General features: G+C 45.9%; 1 protein-coding gene across 1 annotated transcript in view; it reads right to left on the minus strand.

The window, feature by feature from the left end:
• Positions 1 to 18,610, minus strand: part of ABCA12 (ATP binding cassette subfamily A member 12) — a 94,239-nt gene that overhangs the window by 20,614 nt on the left and 55,015 nt on the right. The window contains exons 25-39 of the mRNA XM_069860499.1: positions 18,027 to 18,356; positions 16,609 to 16,678; positions 16,372 to 16,506; positions 15,348 to 15,503; positions 14,307 to 14,484; positions 12,552 to 12,770; positions 11,717 to 11,913; positions 11,183 to 11,343; positions 10,312 to 10,536; positions 8,990 to 9,128; positions 7,399 to 7,651; positions 6,091 to 6,177; positions 4,325 to 4,418; positions 2,164 to 2,291; positions 1,094 to 1,181 (exon numbers count right to left, since the gene is read on the minus strand). Of these exons, the coding sequence (XP_069716600.1) occupies positions 1,094 to 1,181; positions 2,164 to 2,291; positions 4,325 to 4,418; positions 6,091 to 6,177; positions 7,399 to 7,651; positions 8,990 to 9,128; positions 10,312 to 10,536; positions 11,183 to 11,343; positions 11,717 to 11,913; positions 12,552 to 12,770; positions 14,307 to 14,484; positions 15,348 to 15,503; positions 16,372 to 16,506; positions 16,609 to 16,678; positions 18,027 to 18,356 (2,460 nt within the window). The remainder of the gene's footprint in view (positions 1 to 1,093; positions 1,182 to 2,163; positions 2,292 to 4,324; positions 4,419 to 6,090; positions 6,178 to 7,398; positions 7,652 to 8,989; positions 9,129 to 10,311; positions 10,537 to 11,182; positions 11,344 to 11,716; positions 11,914 to 12,551; positions 12,771 to 14,306; positions 14,485 to 15,347; positions 15,504 to 16,371; positions 16,507 to 16,608; positions 16,679 to 18,026; positions 18,357 to 18,610) is intronic.

An 18,610-nucleotide genomic window follows, 5' to 3' on the forward strand; every position in this document is an offset into this window, starting at 1 on the left:
CCTCGCAGGGCAAGGACTAGAGTCTGCTCTGCTTCTAACAGTATCACGGTTTCCAGGTATTAAATCTGACACGTGATAAGCAAAGAGCGATAGCTTTCAGATCGAAGATGAAGCTGTAAGAACACAGGGGTGAAAACATCTGCAAATTCCTTGTATGCGCTCTTACATTCCCTTTTATTGGAGCCACCTCCGAGAACATCACTGCTCTTGCAGGAACTCTCTCCTGGTAGCTAAGCTTGGCAACGAGGTCACAGGATCGTGTCAACTCTCTTGCATTTCCCTGCCACCTCAGATTCCAGCCTTGGTGCTTTTAACGCTGATGTGTTACAGCAGTTTCACTGAACACAGAGAAATGGGTATATCAGAACGCACCAGCCAGCTCCAGTTAAGGTACATACGTTCTTTCATGAGATGAAGGTGCTACTAATTGATCTTTTCACCTCTGTATAATAAAGTTATGACAGCAGACATATTGCCTCCTGCTAGCAAGAGAAGTCAGACCAATAAAGAAGAATGGGGAGTGAAAAGGACATGAACTGCAAGTCATCTTTCCCATGCCAAGCGGCAGATTTCAGAGGGTTTTGCTTTATTTTCTGAAATAGCCCTGAAATCACAGAATCATAGAAGGGATGAGTTGGAAGGGACTCACAAGGACCACTGAGTCCAGCTCCTGTCCTTGCCCAGGACACCCCAACATTCACACTGTGGGGCTGAGGGTGTTGGTCAAATGCTTCTGGAATATTGTCATGCTGTGCCTGCTTCCCTGGGAGCTGTTCCAGGGCTCCACCACCCTCAGGGGGTAGAACCTTCTCCTAATGGCCAACCTAACCCTCCCCTGGCATCTTCCTGCCGTTCCTTCAGATCCTGTCATTGGTTGCCAGAGAGAAGAGCTCAGCGCCTGCTCCTCATCCTCCCCTTGTGAGGAAGCTGTAACTGCAATGAGGTCTCCTCTCAGTCTCAACAGACCAAGGGACCTCAGCTGCTCCTCACGCAGCTCCCCCTCTAAACCCTTCACCAACTTCATGGCCCTCAATATCACTTCTCCTGAGTCCCACTCCTCCCAGGCTGGGATGAGCAGACGGAGATCGGTTACCTTAGTCAATGTCCTGTTGGGGGGCACCGGCTTGATATCAAACTGCAGATCTGCTGTTAGAGGCAGCCCGAAGCTCCAGCCACCATACCTGAATGAAAAACAGAGGGGGAGGCATTGTTACCCTCACTCAAGAGCTGTAATACCTTTGGTTGCTGCATGCTTACATGCCACTGTCATAGAATCATAGAATCACAGAATCACCAGGTTGGAAAAGACCCTCAGGATCATTGAGTCCAACCATTCCTATCAAATACTAAACCGTGCCCCTCAGCACCTCGTCCACCCGTGAATTCTAACTTGACTTAAAAGAACTTATCTCAGCCCGCAGTGCGTGCTGCAGGAGCCCTTATCTGGGGGAAGAAAGGGGAACAAACTTGGCAGCACTATCACAAAACTGTGCTGAAAGCCTCCACCTGAGAAATACTTTGGAGCCGTATGGACTCCTAACCTGCTTGCAGTGGAATAAGATGACTGCTCGTTACCCAGCAGACGAGCAGCTCAGTTTCAATCAACGGACAGATGAACATATTCCTTGACAACCTTAACAGCAGGTTATTTCTGCCCCAAGACACGCTGCGCGGCTGTCGTGTGGAGTCCAGACACACTAATAGCTCTAACAGCCCCGCTGTGCGAGAAAATGCTCAGCTTCTAATTTCACTGGAATGGATGCACTTGTTCAAGTGAAGTACACACCGAGACCCTTCAGAGAATCAGACTTGGAGGCAAGTCTCTCCCCAGAGTTTACTTCATGACAGGCTTTGTCAGAATTTCCTCTGTTCAAGAATTTCTGAGCCAGACAAAGGATTGTCTGCAGATCCAGCCATCAACGCGTGTGGTGATTGACATGTTATCCCTAGGCTACCTCTGCTACGATCAAGCAGAGACGTGCAAGAACCTTCAACTCCATGACTGCAGGACATTTTACCTTCTTTCACATCAATAGAGACCACCACCCTTCTAAACCCCAACTGCACTGTCACCTCTTCAAGCCCAGCGGATATGAAAAGCATAAGAGGCTGCTTCTAGTGCAGTCCAGAGGAGGAGGAGAAGGATGGAGATCTGTGCTGTACCGTTTTTGCAGGAAACCCTTGGTCGTTGCCAGGATGTAGGTCTCCACGTTGTGCCCTGTAAGGTTATAAACCGTCCGCGTGGAGAAGGTCCTTCTGTGAGGGGGTGTATAGTTCGTCTGTGGACATGTCTGAGTGGACATAAATGAACATAAATGTTAGTGGCTGCATTTTAATTAAAACCTAGCATATCAGGGCAAGATTGAGAGCAGGCAATGGCAAAACTCTGGTCCTGGGACTGACTTCTACAGAAGCTGATGATTTGCAACCCAGGGTGCAAAGACACACAGCGTCCTCAATGTATTTAGCGAGGTGCTTAAAACCAACCTGTGCTTAAATCTGTGCTTCAGTTCTACTGGCATCAGTGAGACCTTGAAATGTGCTTCGTGCTACACAGGAAGATTTTTGCTGAATTAAGGCTGATACTACTTCGCAGGGTGTCAGAGTGACTGCAGAGGAGCAGAAAACACCATGGTGGCCTCAAACTCTCATCTTGCATTTCACAGCAGCCACACTCTGCATTTATGTCCTATTGTCAGTCATTGGGAATATTTTCCTGAGCTTCAGAGAAATGCTGAATTAGTCCTGAATACATAATTTAACATGCGGAGGGTCAAAGTCACTTTGACTGTTTCACAAGGTTGAAGTGTCCTACTAGACTGCACGCTGGCTGCTCCTTTCAGCTCATCCATAACAAACCCCTGGCCTCCTCCACTGAGTGGCTGCTCATAACTTTGCATCAGAATAGACAAAGCAGCTTCCTTCACGCTGAGGAACACCTGCCTGTGCCTGCTAGAGGTGAGAATCAGCTTTGAACATTACCCTGACTTCCTGCAGAAAGGATGTCAATACTCTGAATGATGTGAAATTAGGTGTATGTCCAGAAAACCACACAAAATAGCTGCATTTTAAGGAATGACTAGGAACACACAACTAAGTAAATTCTTTATCTTACAAATGGCATCACACTGTGCCTTGAGTCTGATTTCCCACTGGAAATATGCTTAAAACAGGCGAACAGCACTGGAGGGAGGAGAGCTCAGCTTCATAGGATCACAGAATCATAGAATGCTTTGGGTGGGAAGGGGACTTAAAGCCCATCCAGTTCCAAGCCCCAGGCCGTGGGCAGGGACACCTTCCAATCATGAGGACAGGCTGACAGAGTTGGGCTTGTTTAGCCTGAAGAACAGAAGGCTCTAGGGAGAACTTATGCACTCATAGAGGAGGTTCTCCAGCCCTCAGATCATCTCTGTGGCCTCTGAACTCACTCTAACAGATCCATGTCCTTCTTGTGCTGAGGACTCCCAAACTGAACACAGGGCTCCAGGTGAGGTCTCACCAGAGCGGAGAAGACAGGCAGAATCCCCTCCCTCACCCTGCTGGTCCCACTGCTTTGGATGAAGCCCAGGACACGGTTGCTTTCTGGGCCACAAGCACACACTGCTGGCTCACATTGAGCTTCTCATCCCCCAGCACCCCAAGCCCCAAGGCCTGCTCTCAATCCATTCTCTGCCCAGCCTGTAGTTGTGTTTGGGATTGTACCAATCCAGGTGCAGGACCTTCACTTGGCCTTGCTGAAGCTTCAAATTGGACTGTAAAATTGTGAAAACCATGGGGCAGAATCTGCTCTTTCCCCATGTGCCTATGAAGACATTAAGCCCAGCAGTGGCCATATCTGGTTCTGTGTGGACCACCAGAATGCCAGTAAATATTATTATTAATCACTACTATTTATAACACAGAGTAGGATAAAAGCAGATTGATGTAGACTTTGCATAAAGTTAAATTCTGAAAAACAAACAGCAATAATAATTGTGCTTTCATGTAAAGACAGAGCTTGAACAAAATGGAATTTTCCTCTTGAAATGCTCACCTCTGCTAAATGAGATGATCATACAACACTCAAAAACACTGCTAAACCTTTTCCCACCACAGGGAGAAAGGCAGATATATTAGCATGTGAATCTTCCGAGGACGCTGTCTCCTTTCCTGGCCCCAGACTGGTGCAGACAGTGGTTATCCAGTGTGCACGACCAACAAGGCCAGAGAGAGACAGGAGGAATCTGAACACCCAGCTCCTCTTAGTATCACACCTGCCCACAAAACCACTCCCAACCTACAAGGCTTCCCAGCCTCCCTTCTCTTTGGGGTTTATTCCAGTTACCTGGATGCCATTTGTGCAGTTGCAGGCAGAATAGTCAGTTGTCTCGTTTCCACTGGTAATCCACTGACCGAGCATGTCCTCCTTTAAACACTGCCTGAAAAGGAACACATTTTCCTCTGAGGTTCTCTGTGCTCAGGTGTGCAAACGATGCTAATTGCTGTCATGTTTAATGACAGCAAGGATGGCAGTGAGTAGCTTCAGCAGAAAAGCAGAGCTTCTTGTCAGCTCTGGGAGCTTCAGGGAATACCCATCCTCCCGCTGCCTTCAGTGCCTCTCAGCAGAGCCCTCGCTGCTGCTCTCTGTGCCTAGATCCGTTCAGCTCATTAAAACGAATCCAGATACCACTTCATTCCCACAGCAGACAGCACAAGGAGTTAGCATGCAGAGGCCAAGATCATCCTAGAGTGCAGAAATAAGGGCTAGGGAGCCCTGTGATGGACTGCATCAAGGAGGCAGCTGCTGTAAATACTCAGCAGAAACACTCGTGTGCAGACCCGTGGCACCCTTGAGCAAGCAAGTCTGGTCAGGATTTTAATACCAATTCTCCAATGATTTATCCGCAGAAGCTGAAAAAGCAATCCCGCTTGGCACAGATTTTAGATATAGATAACAACAGCTATGGCTAAGAACTTTCTGGGTGGGCTCACTGTTAGAACTGGGATTACTGGGGAAGCAAGGACTGCTTCCCAGGTAGGACAATAGCTTGCTCTCATCCTCCTGCCACCACCAAAGCTGCTCCTTTACTACTTGTAGTACCAAAGGAATCCACTTATTGGTGGTGGATACCACTCGAGGCAAAGAACACCAGTGCCAGGGTCCTGGCACTGTATGGAAATCCCAGTCTAAACCTTAAAGAACAGTGGAGTTCCCGTTCTTTGAGGATATAGAATCATAGAATGATTTGAGTTGGAAGGGACCTTAAAGATCATCTAATTCCAACTCCCCTGCCATGGGCAGGGACACCTCTCATGGCATCAGGGTGCTCCAAGCCCCATCCAACCTGGCCTTGAACACTTCCAGGGATGGGGCAGCCACCACTGCTCAGGGCAACCTGGGCCAGGGCCTCCTCACCCTCATCGTGAAGAATTTCCTCCTAATGTCTAATTAAATCTTCCTCTCTCCAATTTAAAGCCATTCCCCCTCATGCTATCACTCCAAGCCTTCGTAAAAAGCCCCTCCCCAGCTTTCTTGTAGCCCCTTCAGGTGCTGGAAGGTCGCTATAAAGGTCTCCCTGGAGCCTTCTCTTCTCCAGGCTGAACAACGCCAACTCTCTCAGCCTGTCCTCATAGCAGAGGTGCTCCAGCCCTCAGATCATCTTTGTAGCCTCCCCTGGACCCATTCCAACAGTTCCATACACTTCTTACGCTGAGGATGATAACTACAGTTCTGTGCTGGGAGATGGAAGCCTTTGCTTCCAGCTGCATGGGAGCCACGTAGACTCTTGGCAGAGCCAACATCTGCTTCACACCATGACTGCTCAGCTCCCCGCTCAGACCTGGCTTGCATCCCACCAACTCAAATCTGTGAGCAGCACAAGCTTGTGCCTGCTTGTGAAAGGCCAATTAGACATCTCCTAATGAGCTGGAGGAGTCTGCAGGTCAGTCTGAAGAGAGGCAGGAGATGTTTTTTCCCTCTGCATGTGGCACCAGTGCATGAAAATTCTGCAGATGATCAAAGATGGTTATTAAGGTCTACTGGCTAATCGTGTTACATCAACTCTCTTGCAGATTTGGAATTTAAATGGAAGAAAACCAAGTGCTACTTACGAATTGCTTTCATTCATGCAAGTGTTATCTGTTCCAGGGAAAGCAAGCATCGAAGCGACTAAAGCATCCGTGGTTTCATTAAAATTCCTAAGATTTAACAAAGAAGACAAAAAGAGAAAAAAAATATTTTCAAGGTACTTCCACTACCACTGAACAGAGAAAAACTGTGTCTGAAGAAAACAAGATTTATTTAAATACTAAATAAATGCTTATTTGTGGTGTTAGCCCTGCAAAACACTTAAGTGCATGCAGCATATGAAGGCAATCACACAGGTTTAAAAGAACTGCTTCCCGCTTAGGGCTGCACACCTACTCCAGTGATTTGCTGCCTCAAGATCAAAGCAAGATACTGATGAACTTCTGGACATTTGAGATTCTATTTCCAGGGAATAGGCAGCTACTGCAATTTACAGGCGCTGCTTCCAGCCTTTGTCTCAATCAGCTCTCTCATCTGTGAAGTCCATTTGGTTTTAGTCATTCAAGAAGATCCTTCTTGCTCCTGACCCAGCTCATTAGCCATGATCCACCAGGAGAAGCTGAGAAGGTTAGGAACTCAGCTGTGCAGCCCTGGTTCATTGCCTCATCTAGCAGGACTAAAGCGGAAAGGCATGAGCAGCCGTGGGAAAGAACACCTCAGAGCAGACACACTTGCTTCAGAGCTAAGTTTTATATCTCTAACTTAAAGCTGAGAACCACTGGAGCAAGACAGCAGCTCACATCATGAAATCAGAATGACACAAATAATCATTCTGGTAATAGGATTTTTCAGGACAATGAAATAATTTGGTGGTGACACCTGAATCACACTGAAAAAATGGAAGTCCTTCACATGACTGCATGACTTGGACTGGCGAGGCCTCAGCAGGAGAGCGTGTCCTGCACACACTGAGAGGAGGGAGATGCAGACAGCTCCAAAATGGAAAGGATTTGGTCCTAGAGTTGTAGTGTGGGAGACAACTGATGTGGGGACCTCCAACTCACATTGAGGAGAGAGTATATATATTTAGAGAATCCCTGTTGGTATGGCTGGTATTGGATGATACAGCTGTCACAGGGCCAGAGGACTTCAGAAGCAAACGCAAAGAATATTCTTAACGTATTTCACAGTTAATTCCAAGAGGTTGTTATTTTAAGGCTTTCTCATTGCTGGCCTGAGCCAAGCTATCTCCTCCAGAGACCCCACAGGAACAGACTTCTGTATCTTACCTGTGTTAATAATTTTCAGCTGGGTCTGTTCAGAAATATCCTGATGGTAAACTGCCTCTTTATAAACAAATGGGTTTAAAGATCACAAAGACCAGCACTCACCCAAAGAAGTCTGCCTGGTCGGATGTTCCGTACAGAGAGGGGGAAAGGACGAGTTCAGGATATTCCGTCTCCTTTGTTCTCAGCGTTCCAAGTCCCATCGCAGCCGTCACAAAGAGGACCGGAAGGACGACCTGAGCGATGAAGCCTCTGACATCCCGCCGGGTGTGGTGGAATCTCTTAATGAACAAGGCTGTTGTCTTCTTAAGCAGCAAAGGCAAACCTTGCAGGCTTTTTGATCTAATCAGGAGCTGATCTAGGTACAAAAGAAGAACGCATTTTGTTATAGATCTGTGACATGCACGGAATTGATGGTTATAGGTCCCTGGGAGCACATTTAGCTCCTTGCGCTCCTTTGCAGATGGCAAATCAAAACCATGATGTTGCAACATATGCAAGGATCAGGCTTGGGACAGAACTCAGATTTTGGCTTGTGAGTCACAGGCTCACGTAACATCATTTTTTGTGTTTAATTTCAAATCTGTACAGGTAATGAATTCATGTTGGGGTCTCACAAGAGGAACACAGGCTTCCCGATGCAACAAGTTATCTCCATCCTATCTACCCAGCTGCTACTTGCACAGCAAACGGATTATTCTTCTATATTTGCCTGGTGAAAACGTTCATAATATAGAAAGCAGGTCCTCAGACAAATCAATAAGAGAATCATTCTGAAACAGGAAAACAAGGCACAAACTAATTGATCGTTTGCATGGACAGGGTTGTGGTACTCTAAAAGCAGAGCCAAATCCTGTGCAACGTATTCCTCTTGGTGAAATATTAACCTATATATAACACAACATGAAGCAAATCCCTTTTAGTGCTCTCATTAGAGGTGACATAAAACAATTATCTACGTATATGAGTTACTGCTTACAGTAACATTTACAGTGCAGGTAAGTACTGAGAAGTAAGTATGAAAATACCTCTGTGTTGTCCCTTATCTGCTTCCCTCACTCAAAATGGTATATTCATAGGTAATAAACGTGTTTCAACTCTGTGAGAAAAGCTGTTCAGCTCATTTTTGGGCCACGCTACCTTTTGCAGCTCTTAAACCCTTAGGGATGCTGGTTTATTGTCTTCCAAACATGAATTTCTCCCACTGTCCAGCACTCTGAGCTGTCTGACTGAACTGCAATGGTTGGGACACAGCCAAAAGCAAAGGAGGACCCAGCTCGGAGCTGTGCCGCTTTTCTGCAACAGGCCAAGGGGTTTCCACAGAGCTTCTCTCCAATTTTAGTAGTTATGTAGAAATAATCCTCTACACCAATTACAGCAATTACTTTCAGAGGTATACATTTATTCTTTCACCCACACACTGCATTGGATTAGATTCAAACCTTGATCAATTTAAAGGAAGGCGGATGCAAACAAACTCTCTCTGTAATTTATTCTGTGATTCAGATTATTCCAAACCAGTGGATCTAAACAACTTTTGAGTGCTGTACTTCTACTGATTTATTGGTTTTGTGATTCCTGGTTGGGTGAAATGTGGCTTTCAAGAAAGAAAGAGGACAGGAAGCTCAAATCAGTCCAGCTGCCACTGTTTGCATCTGCGACAGGTCTGGAATAAAACATAGAGGTAATTCAATACCGTCTCTTTCTGTGAAGGTATCTGTGCTCATGGACAGGTCATCACTGCCCGTTTGACCACTGGCTCCTGGCAGCTTTTGGGGGAGTTCAGCATCTTCACGCTGGTCCTTCCCTAGCTCTTTTGTCAGATTGAGAAACACCTGTGGGGCAAGAAAATAGGAAGGAAAATTGGTCCTAATGACTCCTTTTACCAAAACAATAATCAGAATCTACTCTCCTATTTCATAGCTGTAGCTGGTGCAGCAATTGGGAATTACAATCCTCTTTCCATTCCCTTTGTGGTCCACGGAGAGAAATTCACTTTTCAGTATGAAATTGTTGTTGTCCAGCACCTTGTTACCTCCTGCCTCTTTCCTGCCCCAGCAGTGGAGTCTGAAATCTTTCGTCTTCTGGACTTACCTTGTCCTAATACCATCTCCTACCTGACTAATGAGTAAGGGTAAACAAAGCTGCATTTCAGCTCAGGCCCTAGCTAACTCTGGTCCCTGCACACTCACCCAGCGAGCAGCACACAGACAGCTCTCTCCGGCACAGCAACCTCAAAGAAACAAGGAGAGCCGTTTCCCTGGGACGTTTTTGCCTCTACCCTCAGACAATCCTGGCTGATTCCATGCTGGGACTGTGAACATTTGTGAGGTTTGCACTGTGGGAGCACGCTGGGGAAGCAGCTGAGTACCAAGCTGCATGTGGTACGTGCTGTATAACTCATTCTTGCTGCCTTAGGAAAACACTTTCAAAGCAAGCAAGAATTTCTGAGCAGAAAAGGTAGCAATCTTCCTCCTTCCTGCAAGACAAGGGTCATCACTGCTCATCATTTAAAGTTACTCTTTCTTTCTGATGCAAATAAATGTTCACCTTTATGTGACCAGAGCTTCCCCAGGTGCCCGTGTTACTCTGAGCTGCAGCAGGTGACTCGCTCATACAACACAGAATCCATGCTGAAGTTCATCACTGAGATGGTTTGCTAACTACCCCCCTGCTCACTGCATCTGTAGACAAACCCAGGTTGGTAGAAACCAGGAGAATAGCTCAAAGAGCAACGCATCACCGCTCTCTCCCCTCAGTCTAACTCCAGTATCTCATTTTCTGGGTAAAATACAGAAAGCTGTTAGCGAGGTGAAGCAGCAGCACACTTTGTGTGTTAGTAGATGTGTAGATTTATGAACATATCCATGCACTCACACGTTCTTAAGTATAACACAGTGAACAACCAAACCACCTGCAGCTCTCGCGTCCGTAACAGCCCAGAAAGCAGGGCTACGCAGTGCTGTGAAGCTAATCTCCATAACCTTTCACTAAATCGAGCAGATCCTGAGCTCATACCTCTTCCACGGTTGTGTTTGAAATCCCGTAGCAACCAAGGTGGAGATCACTCAAGCTGGTATCAAGGGCTCTAAGAAGCGCCTGGTAGGCCCCTGAGACTGTGGACTTGAAGGGTGGAAGCACGTACACGAGCTCTCCACCGATATCCTCCTTGAGATAAGCCTCTGGGAGGTGGGACTGGATCAAGGAGGTCACTGCTGCGGTGTCACACTCTTCAATCATGTTCTGAAATAGGAGGAAAACACTCTGTTGTCACTGAAAGCAGCAAGGTCAAACCTTCTACCACAGCATTTAACTTCAATCCTGTCCCATAGGCTGATCAGTAGGTGGTCTCAAATCTAGGTATGCAACATTTCAAGTTGCTGTGAGAGAGCTGACACCTGAACTTGGCTGCCAGCACAAATACACTCTTTTCCCATGAAAAATCCATACAGGCTGTCATTCTGAAGGAAACTTATTTATTCAAAAAGCAAGTGAATTCCAGCATGGGACAGGAAAAGCGAGACAGAGAACAGAGTGCGCTGTAACCCAGGTATCTCAGTGCTTGACACGTATGAAAAATGATCTTACTGGCAGCCCAAGGAAACATTCCAGCACGTTCTTGAACCTGTGTGGCTAAACCCAAGGTTTTAACCCAAACCACACCCCACTGTCATCCAGGTATAAAGTGGACACATAAAGAAGGTATTCCATGAAAGTGGAAGTATACTGGAGCAACCATTCCACTATAGACATCTCAGACTGAGATGGACCCTCCGCAGCCTGCTTCATTTCTGTGGGATGCTATGACGTGCCACCTTCCTTTCTGCAATAAGACTGACTCATTTCCCACCCAAGAAGTTGAAACTTTTGGATCAGTTCAGACACAAACCTTCTTCTTTGTGAGTGTCAGGTGGTATCCATCGCCAAATGTTTCCTTGAGGTAGAATGGTGAACCACAACATTTGAGTCCTCCGTGCTCCAGGAAGGCGATCCGGTCACTCAGAACTTCTGCTTCATCCAAGTGATGTGTTGAGAGAATGATGGTTCTGCCTGGAAAACACAAAGCTGATGTCAGCCAGCACTGAACAAACACACGCAATGGCGTGCGACGGGTGAAAGCTATGCTGAACAAGGGCACAGAAAACCATTTGAGATTTTTGGGAATTATTAGTGAAATGTGATGAAAGGCAACATTAGAGAGAAGTGGGAAGCTACTGTACTGTAAACTCCATATTGTGGTAAAGTTACTTGTCAATTGACACCTTGAAACACAAAAACCAGCCAGGATGCATCCAGAAGGCCTGCAAAATCCCAGTCTCCCACAATTCATTCTCTGTGGTCTCCAAAACCCACTGATATCATAATTTCAAAAGTGACATGAATCATCTTTGCCACTTGGCAGCATTTTGTCTCATCACAGTACCTTTTTTATTCTTGGAGATGATTTCCCAAATGCTTCTCCGAGAGCAAGGATCCACCCCTGTGGTTGGTTCATCCAGTATTACCACCCTTGATCCACCCAGAAGAGCAATAGCTATAGACAATTTCCTCTTCATTCCTCCAGACAGCGAGCCCGCCAGCTTGTGACGATGGCTGTACAGTCCAGTCTCCTTCAAAGTCCTTGAAAACAAAGGAAAAAAACCCCCAAAGGTTGTCCTTCAGGCATCTTTTAAAAGCAAGGGATCTGAAAATATCCAAAAACCCGCAACTACAAATGAAAAACTGCTCAGGTATGGAGTGTTCTACTGAATGGTCACAGTGCAGGGAGATGATTCACCCAGCAGCTCAGTCACTGGGTTTTAAAGTCAAAACATTTTTTTTTAGGATGTGTTCAAAGTTTCCGTCTGGCAAGTCAAAGTTAAGGGCTCAACCTCATCAACTGAGAACATCAAGATCCAAGCTCCCTGGGAAGTTCTAGCTGCTTCACTTCTCCGCAGAAACAATAAACCCAACATCATTTTTTGACTGGTTGATGAAATCTTTTTATGGGGAAAATCATAAAGCGGCAAGAACTAGACCCTTAGGCCTATCAATTCATCTCCAAAGAATTGCCACAGAAGCTTGGAACCCCCCTGGAGAAGAGGCGTTGTTCTCTTACAGCCACAGATATCAATATATTCCTTTAGTCGGACCAAGGCATTATTTGAACTCTGCTCTGCACCTGCAGCAGTCCTCAAAACCATTCGTTTGAGCTTTGCAGTGACAAAGTGACTCATTTTGACAGCCCTCTCTCTTCTCCAACCCTGCTATTTTTATACCTCTTTACTTCTTGGTAGAGCTCCTGTTGACTCCAGTGAGGGACTTTGATGTACCCGTAGAGCAGCAGGTGTTCCTTTGTGGTGAGGTAGTTAAAGAGCACGTTGTGCTGCATACACACCCCCATGTCCTTCCTGATCACCTCCTGGTCACTCCTGATGTCTTTGCCATACACGAAGATAGTACCCGATGATGTAGGGAACAATCCAGTCAAAATAGAGCTGAAAGGGAAAAAATAATTGGAAAAGGAAGTCAGAAAAACAAGAAAGTCATGGGTAATTCTTTCCACTGTAGCTATCATCACTTTCAAAGTTGCCTTACATCACCATCACGCTTCTTCCAGCCAGAGACCACTGGCCACTGCTTCTTCTGCTGTCTGACCATGCTTTGGTAGCACAGAGGCCAATTAATATCAAAGGACACCCCCGTATCCCTCTGTGTGAATGGGGGGCAAGTACCAAGCTCAGACACTGAATTCTGGCTGCTTTTCACATGCACTTCTATCTTCTTTAGCCTTGCCCTCCCTAAGTCATTGGACATTCCATCCATCTATACTCATGAATGCCCTGGCTTCCAGCTTAATCACTGGGAATTCATATAATGCAGCTACTCTTCATTCTTTGAGGTTTGCCTCCAGTATCTGGACAGCCTCACACTGCAAACCACAGCAGAGATCGAAAACCACTTCTTCATCTCACTAACCACATCAAAGCATGGAAACCTGATTTCACTGCCATGATTGAGCAGAAATGAGGGAGGACTTCCAGACAAGATACCTCACAGTGAGCAGCACTTCCATCTAGTTCAAGCAAATAATTACATACCTAGTGATACCCAACAGAGCTGAGTCAAGCACCCCCTGCTCAGAATAACTATTTGCACGTTACAGGTCATTTTTGGTGCTGCCCTGCAAGGGCTAAAGGATAAGATGTGTCTCAGACTGTCCTTCACCTTCCCAGAGCTTCTCTCTCTCCTGGGACTTTTAGCTATCATTAAAAAGCAAAGGAGTAACTTGTGACCTTACTCAGGATTTGAAGCCTGCGCTAAGTTCCAAAAAGCTATTTTACTTTTCTGCATATCACCTTTCGCCTACACTTTGCAAAGAGGATATGAGATGAATTGATAATAAGCTGAGATGAAGCACACATCTGTCTTACTGGTTTTGGCTCTTCTGAGGCTTATATTTATCAGCTTAACGTTGCTTTCAAAGGGATGCACATACGTATCAGTGGAGAAATCAAGTTCTACAGGTCTGTTTTAGTGCTGTTATCTAACAACTCAAATAATAATTTATAAATGGCGAAGCTGGATGGGCTGAAAGGCCAGTGTATTAATCCACTGCCAGTCCAGCCCAGCCAACTCATGACTTTACGCTGCTTTATTAAGCTTTAAGTACACCTTTATTAAGCTTCCTTGCTAACATCCCCCTCAACTTTGGTGCGTGCACAAGCCTCCCACAGCTTTCAGAACAACCCGACCCCAGGCACCAAAGTGTCATGGAACAAAACGCTAGAACAATTCTGTGTATTACAGATATCCTATCACATTAAAAAGCATTTTCCTAAGCGGAAAAAGAAGCTTTAATTCTAATAAAGGGATTGCTGAGGTTATCCACGAGCAGGATAAAACTACAAGAGAGATTTGGCCTAATAAAGTATCTTATTCAGTCTCCCAACACTGCGCAACCCTGCTTGCTCTCTCATTCACCCAAATCATGCCCCACAGGGTAAGAAAAAGCAGCTTTAAAAGATACGCACATGGTCGTAGTTTTCCCGGCTCCATTGTGTCCCAGCAGGGAAGTGATATTCCCTTCATAGAAGTTGAGGCTGAGGTTGTTCACTGCAGCTTTGGATCCATAAACCTTTGTTATGCCACGGAGAGAGACTCCCAAGGTGAGATCAGTGGGCTCGGGTTCCAGGTGAGGCGGGGGGGCACCTTTGACAGCAAAGGGAAGGGAGAGGACAGTTACTGTGCTCCAGCAGGCATCTGTGCTACTTTTTTCACCTCAGAGATAAGCAGGGTTTGTAAAAAAAGAAAATAAAGGAAAAGCAGGTGCCTTTTAGCTAGAGATATAAAGAACATTTCACAGGATCCAGATCACTTTGAGCTCGCTGGGATTTCTCCTCTTTACTTCTGCAGCTTCTAATAACTCCTGACAATAAGCGCTAATCACTTTTGAAAAGGTCTCATATTTAGATGTTTCTGAGCACCTAACTTAATTTAATCTAAGCAAGCACAGAAAATGAGAGGACATACAGCAAAACTACTGAGTTATTTCCAGCTAGGTAGAATCATCAAGCCTTTGTACGTGATCTTACAGTATTTTAGAGGGTAAATATTTAAAGAGATGAAGAAAGAAGTATGCATCCCTTTCACCAAGTGCAAACCTTTATTTGCTTGCACAAAGAAAAGCGTATTTCTACATAGAAGCATCAAATGGTTTGTGTTGGAGGGGATCTCAAAGCCCATCCAGTTCCACCCCCCTGCCATGGGCCCGGACACCTCCCACTGGATCAGGTTGCTCAAAGTCCCATCCAACCTGGCCTTGAACATCTCCAGGGACGGGGCAGCCACAACTTTTCTGGGCAGCCTGGGTCACGGCCTCCCCACCTTCACAGGAAAACGTTTCTTCCTGACATCTCATCTCAATCTCCCCTCTTTCAGGTAAAAATCATTCTCCCTCATCTTATCCCTGAGCATTCTGATGAAGAGCCCCTCCCCAGCTTTCCTAGAGCCCTTTTCAGTACTGGAAGCTGCTCTAAGGTCTCTCTGGAGCCTTCTCATATGCATTCACATACATATCTTATTGTCAAGGGTGGCTTCTTTCCTTAACATCAGCTTGGTGAAGAGCAGATCTTTTCGTTTCTCAGTCCAGAAGGGGAGGTAACTGTTGTATTCAAGCCAGTAAGACGGAAGCAACGGGAAATACCAGGGAGCAGCCATGCCGTATCTACCTGCAAGGAGAAGAGGAACCTCATTCAGGCATCCGTTTCTGAGGAAGAATCACTACAGGGGTGCACTCCAAATATCAAAAATAGACTCCACAGAGATCGGTCCCCTCTTGATGTGCTCATGAACTACTGATACATGGCACAGAATTTGCACAATGGATACAATAGGAAGCACTCACTAATTTGTCATTCTAAGTAACTTCATAGCTGGAGGGCAGGAGTACTTTACATTTTCCACTGGGTAGATTTCCGTATGCCAGCAGACTGCTTCATTAGGTGGGGAAGAAAGGCAAAAGACAAATGTACTGGCTATTGCCCAAGGCAGGAATTACTTTTTGAGATCAAATGATAGAAGTAACACAACACACAATCACTCTGCTGACAAATGCAGGCTGACATGCTCTGTTCTCACTCTCACTGAGCAGACCACAAACCCCATGTCCTTGGCATCAGCCTCTTCAGGAGACCCAGCTATCCATGTGACAAGCAAAGGAACCCTAATTCTCCTTTGCTCTGCTCTGTCTCAGTTTCATTAATAGTGTCAGACACCCACAAAATTATAGAATCATAGAATTTTTTGGTTGGAAAAGACCTTTGAGATCATCAAGTTCAACCGTACCTGTCTACTACTAAATCAGATTCCTGAGCATCTCATTTACCTGTCTCTTACATATCTCCAGGGATGGAGACTCAACCACATCCTCTGGATGTGCTCCAGTAACAACTGTCATGCTCCCTTTGATCTAGGAAGCAGACACATCCTTTATATGCAGGATGTCTTACTGTCTGAATCATGGAATCAGCCAGCGTTGTATTTATCGTCTTCTAAAAGAGTTGGTACAGAGCCAGCCTGAATGCTTTGTAGCCTTACCTGGGAAAACATTCCTTATGTACCATCCCATGATGAAGTAAATGATGGAGTCTATCAGAATGAGCCAGCACATGTAGCCAAAGGAAGTGTTGTCTCCAATCATTGGGGACTTGTACATGTTGTCCCACTGCAGACCTGCAGAAAGGCATTCAGAAATACAAACAGAATCCTTATGAGTTAATGAAACGTCACAACCACAGGAGCCCAGCATCTAAGTTTTGTCTACAATAAACATACCTATGCCCTGTGCCTCGTATCGAGCAATGTATTGACTTGCATAACTGAACGCGGTTGGAGACAAAAGACTCTGTGGAATAAACAAAATTGAAAATACAGAACCATGAATTTGTCTCAAAGAGAAATGAATGCAGTCAATCAGTTGGCTACCTCACTGCGTTGGTCCAGTAGCTAGAAAAATTAGTGGGTTTCTTTTTCCAGCAGTCTCAAAGAGCACTGGACCAGGCTTATGTTGGGTAACGCGTCTAGTGGTGGGCTGTAATGTCTTCTTAGAGCCTGCCCATCTTTTGCTTCCACTCCTACAACCCGTCGCCTGTACAGGGCTGCATTTTAGCCTTTTGAAATAAAGGCTGGCTTTGGGAACCTAAAATGTACCTATTTCTACCCTTGATAAGAAGCAAGGCTTTAGATGAATTTCCTAGGAATTGGAGATACGTGAAATTAAAGGATGAGCAGAGACAGCAGCGAGCAGAGTCAACCCTGCTTCACTGCCCTGCTACCTAAACTGCTTACTGAGACAGCCTCATTTTTCACAGTGCTTTTTCTTTGCAGTCTGAAAGGGCAAAGTACACAGCTCAGGCTGCTGTGACTCAGTTGGCACGTAGGCACTCACTAGAATTCCACAGGGAATGCTTTCAGACATGGGACATAGTTGTGTCTCCCTCAAACAGGCCATGGCCAGCCCCCCTGTCGTGCTGTCGTACCTGTCAGTGCCCAGTGACAGGACTGAGACAGGCACTCAACTCGGGTATATTTGTGACACAAACTATAGCAGGAGCTGAAGTGAATCGAAGGTGAGAGTTTGCTTCCACATACATGTCACTGAAAAGCAGAACTTTGAATCATAGAATGCTCTGGGTTGGAAGGAACTCTTACAAGTCATCCAGTCCAGCCCCCCCTGCAGAAGCAGGGACATCTTTAACCAGATCAGGTTGCTCACAAGCCCCATCAAACCGGACCTTAAAGGTTTCCAGGGGTGGGGCCTCCACCACCCAGCTGGGCAATCTGGGTCAGTGTTTCACCACCCTCATTGTGAAACATTTCTTCCTTATATGGGACGTGTTCCTGCCCATCGCAGGGGGGTCGAAACTAGATGATCTTAAAGATCCTTTCCAACCCACGCTATTCTATGATTTTATATCCAGTCTAAATCTCCCCTCCCTTTGTTTAAAACCATTATTCCACGTCTTGTCACAACACGCCTTGCAAAAATGTCTGTCCCCATCTTTCCTGTAGCCCCTTTCAGTACCAGGAGGCTGCTCTAAGGTCTCCCCAGAGCCTTCTCCAGGTTGAACAACCCCAACTCTCTCAGCCTGTCCTCGTACAGGAGGTGCTCCAGTCCTTGGATCATTTTTGTGGCCTCCTCTGGAGGCTCCAACAGCTCCATGTCCTTTCTGTGCTGAGGACACTGAACTTACCAGTAGGCTCTTCACAGAAAAGCTCAAATGATTCTCGATGACGAGCAGCACGATGAAGGGGAAGAAGGTGAGGATGTACACGAGACTGCCCACCAAGGCTGCTATGTTGGTGTTATTGAAGAAAACGCTGATGAAGTAGCTCATAGCTATGATGGACAGGCTGTAGTCCATAAGATACAGGAACAGGAGCGCTGTGTTTGTTTTGGGAAGGATGTCACCCACTTTTAGAACAACGATGAGGAAGGTGACAGTGATGAGAAGGAAGATGGCGCATTCTATGAACCAGGCGATGAAATGGCTGCTGGCATTAACACCCATCATTTTCATGTACTACAGGGAAAAAAAGCAGATAAAAGAATCATAAGTGACAAGTTTTTAATAAGAGATCTTTCTGCTGATATTGAACTGGTTCTTATTTTGGTTTCTGGACAGGATATGCAACCAAACTGTGCTCTTTCATACTCTGACATGCTGACTGTCGATAACTAGGGAGAAACCACACACTCACTTTTCTGGAATGCTCTTGGTTTCCAAAGCAGTCAGTCGCAAAAGAGCAGCACAGACAGGATCTGCAAGCATGAAGC

The sequence above is a fragment of the Phaenicophaeus curvirostris genome, chromosome 7, assembly GCF_032191515.1.
Source record: "Phaenicophaeus curvirostris isolate KB17595 chromosome 7, BPBGC_Pcur_1.0, whole genome shotgun sequence".
In the NCBI taxonomy this organism is placed as follows: domain Eukaryota; kingdom Metazoa; phylum Chordata; class Aves; order Cuculiformes; family Cuculidae; genus Phaenicophaeus; species Phaenicophaeus curvirostris.